This window comes from Austrofundulus limnaeus, unplaced genomic scaffold, assembly GCF_001266775.1.
Source record: "Austrofundulus limnaeus strain Quisiro unplaced genomic scaffold, Austrofundulus_limnaeus-1.0 Scaffold79, whole genome shotgun sequence".
Taxonomy (NCBI): Eukaryota; Metazoa; Chordata; class Actinopteri; order Cyprinodontiformes; family Rivulidae; genus Austrofundulus; species Austrofundulus limnaeus.
Window position 1 is genome coordinate 1,453,458 of NW_013952481.1, and position 6,489 is coordinate 1,459,946.

Here is a 6,489-nt window from a genome sequence, read left to right on the forward strand (position 1 = left end):
TTTGATTTGAAGAACTATGTTTAAATTCAGTTACAATGTGTTTTTTATTTTAACAGCTGTAGAAACTGCTGAGGTTCAAGAACAGATGCTTCCTACAGCCTGAAACACAAAGAGGAACTCAGTGAGTTGTTTTATTTATTAAACTGCTGCTTGATTGTAAATATTAACTGTAAAACTTACGCAGCTGAAAAACGAATATTTTTGCTGTTATTTTCCCCACAGTTAAAAAGGTTTTTAAATTTGGTAAAATATTAAGAATATTTACAGTAAAACTTTCAGAAAGATGACTTTTATATTCAAGCATTAATTTGCTTAAATTTGTAAATTGTTTGAAGAAAATGAACAGTTTTTGTCTTAAAGGCAGATTAAAAAATAACATTATTACTAAAGTTACAGCCTTCTGTGAACATTCAGCTGCATTAAACATTTAATTTGTTTTTGTGTTTTCAATTGTTTAATTATAATTGTTTCTTGTCTCCTCAGGATGGATCAAGTTTGTTCTGAACTAAGGAGTGGTTTCACCTCAGTATGCTCTGAAATGAATAATATAGTTTTATAATTAGATGAAAAATGTGTTTAAAAGTTATGTAATTAGTGATTAAATATTTTACAGACTGGTTAGATGGAAACCTTTTTGATTTTATGTCCTAAATAATTAAAGTTTCTGATTATTATTACCAGTGGAGATGAAAACATGTTTCAATAAATTTTTTAATAAAATCATCAAAACCCTCAGTTCAGTTCAAACTAATCAGCAGTTTAATAAACAAATCCACCAAACTTTACAGTTTTAGTTTTCTGGTGTTGGGTTTTTCTGCTCAGTTGTGAATATTAATACACACACTTTCTCTGTTTAAAAATAAGCTTTAAGGTATGATGACATCATATTACTTAGCAAAAAGTTGTTAAAAATTTAATAATAAAAGATTATTTAGTTTTTCTGATCAAAACCTGCGTCTGTGTGACAAAATCAAATTAGTTTAAACTTTGTTAAAGCTCATGTATAAAACAACACAATTTACTTAGAAATACAGATTCACAAAATACTTCATGAAGAGAAATGAACTTCGAAGTGGAAAAGTGTCAGCAGGTAAATTTAATCACTGAGTTTATTTGAAGGATGAGGAGGAAATTATTTTACATCCATGTGATGCATAATTAGGTATTTTATTTTATATTTCCACATTAGACTGACACATATTCTTTAAAACAAACATCTTTTCTCCTGAGTCATTGTTTCCTAATCACACAGATTCCAAACTTCAGACCAAATTAGTTTCCAATCGTGTAAATAATGTGTATATTTCTTTTTATCTGATGAAGGTAAAGTTTTAAAGCTTTGATTGAGATTGTACCTGAGTAAATGATGATGAAAAATGTTTTTACTAATGTTTCAAAAGAGTATTTGATTTGATTTGTGTGATTTTTTATTTTTATTTTGCAGTTGGTCTTCATGATTGCTTTGAAAATATATTTGGGGGAAGCAGTTTTTTTTCTGTCAGACAATTAAGAGCTGTAGTTGAGCCTTTTTTTCTTCCTGGTGTTTTTTTTTTCCTTTCTCATTTTAGAAATGATGAATGTCAACTTTCAAGGCTGTTTTAATTGTTTTGTAACTTTATTTCCAATCTTTTAAATAAAGATCCTATTTAATCTTGTTTTTGTGTCCATAACTATTTTATTTAAAGGATGAGCTGACACATTGGTCAGTAAAGCTTTACACTGATGAATGTAGCTCAGGATATTATAGATTTTCCTGACATTTTTAACTATACTGCTTTAGTTTTTTTATACTGAGAATTAAAAAAACGGGAATAATATTAGATGCTTACATTTAAACAAATCTGTCTCAATATCACCTTCACAGTTTAAATAAACAGAACAGGTTAGAGCTGAACTCAGCAGGACAGGCTACAAACCACTCAACATTTTAATTTACCTGAATATAACTTTAATTATTCACCTTTTTCTTGTAGCTGACTGACAATAATCAGCAAAATAAAATGTTTGTAAAAAATACTAAAGCAAGATCTGGCTCTGAATCTTGAGTTGTATTGAAGGTATTGTGTCCTTTAGCTGCACAGTTTGAAGTGTTTGGATGGTTTTCATGATCAGGACTGGGTGGGTCCCTTCATTTAGAAAAATATGAAATGGAAATAAATAGCTATCCAACAATGTGATGGCTAATTAAAATTGCCAATTTTGTTAAATAAAAAAAGGCATTTTAACTTACTCTGAATGATTCATACAGTGACTTCAAATACACACATATACACTGTATTGTATGAAATTGGTAAAATATGTGTCAGTTCAGATAACTACTTTTGAAAGTAGCTGCTAAGCCATAGTAAAATATATGGAGTTTTGTTCTAAATTGAATAATTGTGGGATGCTGTAATCTGATTTTTTTAAATCTTTGAAATCCAGTGAAATTTTTTTGCTAGCTTTTTTATACATTTGTATTTTGAAAATATTGACATTGTAAGTGGTTTTCTCTCTTTTGTAAATACTTAGAACTTTACATTTTAATTTCTTGAGTTTTTCTTGAGATGAATGTCCTCGGGTTTCTTATTTGTTGTGTAATTTTATTTTGCTCTTAATTAAAATCTCTAAATATCTACAAAAACTCTCCCTAAAGTGTTACATATCTGACTACAGCTGCAATTTTATCAGTTCTGTGTAGAGCATCATTTTTTTGTTTTAATTAATGTCTGGTTGCTTTTAGCAACACAAAAATGTTTGTTGTAAAAGTAGTGTCATCTGTTTTTATACGTGTTTGAGATTTTTGTGCACATTTTATTTGTTCTGGCGTGATTATAATCTACAGCTTAATTGTTTGTCTCCCTAAATTTCCATAAACCGATCTTCCATTATCTCATAATCTGCCTTCTAAATCAGTTCCCACCTTCACTTCCAGCTGTAAAATAACAATAAAATATAAACTAAACTGTTAATATCTGAGTCTGCTTCTAAATCATCTTCAACACAAGTCAAACAAGTTTGTATCAAACACTTTATGTCATAAAACAGCTGAATGAACATGTTCAGATCATCACAGGAATCTGTTTTAAAAACAACTTTTGTTAGTTTTAATTTTTAGAGGTGAAGTACTGTGAGCCATTTTGATTTTAAAATGTTTAATTTCAGCAACTGTGAATGATAACTGTGTATGTTATTACAAATAATTAGCATTATAACTTTGGTTTTTAACACATCAGTTGAAAATATTGCTGTGATATATTTGTGATCAGTGGTGGACTCAGAACATCCCCTCTTTGTAACGATGGATTAACTCTGAGACGTCCTCTTTACACACTTTGATCCAGCCATCTTCCCTCATGTGGTACACTACATGGACAGAAAATACAAATGAATACACACAGAAACAAAAATAAAATTTTACTTTTCTCATATACTTGAAAACCATAATGTTGTACTAAAACTAAAACTTTCAGTATTCATTTTTTTAAATACGTAGATGTATTTAGATATTTTTGTAGATGTAGAAATTGTCTCAGAACACTCAATAAGCTGGCTGAAATGAGAATGAGCAGCTTGTAAAAAATCATTTGAGTAAAACAACATCCTTAGAAAACAGTTCACATAAAAATCCCTATAACCAAAACAGTTCATAAAATGGAAAAGTTAAGGAAAACTTCATTAGTTTTTCTTACAGTAAAAAAAATAATAATTAAAAAGAAAAAAATTGTTTAGTCCATAAAAAATGTTCTGGTTTAAAACACCTTGAGCAAAATTGAAAACAAATAAAAAATAAACAAGATACTGAACCATCTGTACTCACTGTTGACCACTCCTCCAGAGTAGGCGTCTCTGTGTGTGGCGTGAGTGATTCCTCGACGGCCGAGTTCGTACGCCTCCTCCACGCTCATGTCTTCTCTGTAGCCACTGTCCACCACACCGTAGGCGTAACCGTTCCCACAGCCGGTGGAGAACATCTGACCAGACAAACGTGTCCCATTATTATCCACGTAGTACAGACCAGGACCCTGCAGAAAACCAGAAAACACAACCTTTAACTGAGATGGAACAACTTTAATTTAATTTAATTAATGAAGCTACTGAACTTTTACATTTATTTTGAAACAAAAACCTGTTACTGCTTACACTAAGCTTAGAATTACTACAATTCATCCAAAACAAAACTTAATGATTTCAGCTTTTACAGAAGTTTTTTTTTAACATTCTTTATTTAAGAATATGCATACACAGTATACACATACTCACATAATACAAAAAAAGATTAGTGTCTCAGCAAACATTTAAAGTCCACTTCAGCAACTGACATCTCTCAGAAAGGCCCCCATGGACTCACATAAGACAGGTGCACCCATTCAGTGTTTTCCGTTAAAAAAAGAAACATAGACAAAGGGAGCTGACACAGCTTCTTATAACCCCCAACATTTTTGTTTGTGTGGCCATCCAAAGTGAGAAATAACTGGGCCCATATACTCAAAGAAATATAAATTTTTACATGAAGTTTTGCTGTTATCTTTTCTATTATATACACATCTTTCAATCTTTCTTGCCATTGTTGAAGGGTGGGAGGCAAAGGGTTAAGCCAGGACAGAGTTTCAGTTTGTTTGGAAAAAAGTTAACAATCTTGACTATTTTTACTATGTGTGACATTTTTATGGGTGCTTTTATTTTCTTCCACCAGAGACCAAACCCTATGTGTTCAAATAATTCACTAATTTTCAATTTTTTAATCTTCCCATTTCTTCCCCTCCATGAATTGCATCGTTTCAAGATGTACCAGCAAGTACACAATATTCTCCAGATCAATCTGTCTCTTCATCATGTACGTATAAGCAATTCGACCACATGAAGTTGTGCTGTCCAGTAGTTCAATTTCAAACTAGGAAAACTAAGTTTTTGGGTTTTTTATTAAATGCTCAATATCTGAAGTATACAAATATAATGTATAGCCTTCAACATTTTATATCTGACTCTAAAGAAATTACAATTTTAGAACCATATGGCAAATTATTATTTATTTGTTGTTTTATGAATGTTTGCTAAAATACAGCTCTGTGCAAAAGTTTTTTCATTTTACCTTATAAAAAACCTCCCCATATTTTCTATAGTTTTAATTTTTTTAAAGGGCTTTTGATTTTTAAATTTTCAGTCATCTTGTGGTTTATTTCTTGCACTTAACTGTTTTTTGAAATTTTACGTTGTTGGTTGTTGTTTAAGCCAGTGGTTCCCAAACTTTTCAGCTTTTGACCCACAAAATACCAGCAGCAGAGACCTGTGCCCCCGGCTGTTGTTGGTTAAACATTGTTTTCACATCTAATAAACAAGCGCAGTCTTCATTATTTATTACATTATTTTTGTTCGTTTTGAGTACACTAGTCTTATTATTTTGCAACAACAAAGGCAAAAAATGTTATTAGTTATCATTTTTCTGTGTAATTAATTCAGGAAACATGTTCAGGACCCCACCTTGATGTTTCAGGACCCCACTGTGGGTCCCGACCCCAACTTTGGGAACCACTGGTTTAAACCAACACACTCAGCTATGACTTATATCAGACTCTGAAAAAAGTGGATCTTTTTAGGCTCTTTCCTGCCAGTGTCTTATAAAGGTCAACAGGTTAACCTATCAACTATAACATACTTTATTCTACAATAAGAAATTTTTTTGATTAAACTGAGGTTTACTGTAACTGATTGAGTCTCACGGGGATATTTAAAGTTCTGATCAGTTTGTCGTCACCTGTTTGTCCCATCCACAGATCATGCTCCCCACAGAAAGGCCCATTCCTCTGTATCCTAACATCATGTTACACAGCAGCTTGGAGGCAGCAGCTACAGAGATCCTTTCATTGTTTCTTAGCCTGTACAGCCTGGAGAAAGTCAGAATTATATGCTCAGTTACTGAGAAATAAAAATAACAAACAAGTGTTTTCAAGTGTCTTGAAATATAAGCCTGTTGTCTAGACAAAGTACAGTGATGTGATTTATTCATGTTAATCCACATTAGAAGACAGTGAAATAAAAACGTGATCTCTTTCATGTCTGTCGTGTGTGAATTGTATGAATCTTTTACAAAAATGCAGAAATTGAAAACTTCATTAAAAACAGTAAGCAGTGTTTAATAAAAAAAAAATCCAGAGCAGACCTGCATTCTTTAGCCAGGAGTCTCTCCCAGTACTGACAGTCTGCAGCACTGCCCGACATAGTGCCCAGCAGGTATGGGTTGATCTCTATCACTTTATTCACATCAGTGGAGGCTGCAGAAACAAAACACAATTATAAAAATTACATTTCATGAGCAAAACTATATAATGAAATGTACCAATAGTGCATAATCAATAAAAGCAGTACATTTAGTTCAGTGCTCCTTTCTTTTGGCAAATGTCTACTGTTTATGTTCCATGGTTTTAAAACTAAAATGTAAATAAATAAACAAATAAACAACTAAACAAACAAACAAATAAATAAATAAATAAATAAATAAATAAATAAATA

At 31.4% G+C, this 6,489-nt stretch overlaps 1 protein-coding gene across 1 annotated transcript in view; it reads right to left on the reverse strand.

Moving 5' to 3' along the window:
- Nucleotides 1-3,119: 3,119 nt before the first annotated feature.
- psmb8a (proteasome 20S subunit beta 8A) overlaps nucleotides 3,120-6,489 on the reverse strand; it is a 4,490-nt gene continuing 1,120 nt past the window's right edge. Inside the window, exons 3-6 of the mRNA XM_014011261.1 lie at nucleotides 6,140-6,251; nucleotides 5,735-5,864; nucleotides 3,800-4,004; nucleotides 3,120-3,345 (exon numbers count right to left, since the gene is read on the reverse strand). Coding sequence (XP_013866715.1) covers nucleotides 3,257-3,345; nucleotides 3,800-4,004; nucleotides 5,735-5,864; nucleotides 6,140-6,251 — 536 coding nt within the window. The 3' untranslated portion in view covers nucleotides 3,120-3,256. The remainder of the gene's footprint in view (nucleotides 3,346-3,799; nucleotides 4,005-5,734; nucleotides 5,865-6,139; nucleotides 6,252-6,489) is intronic.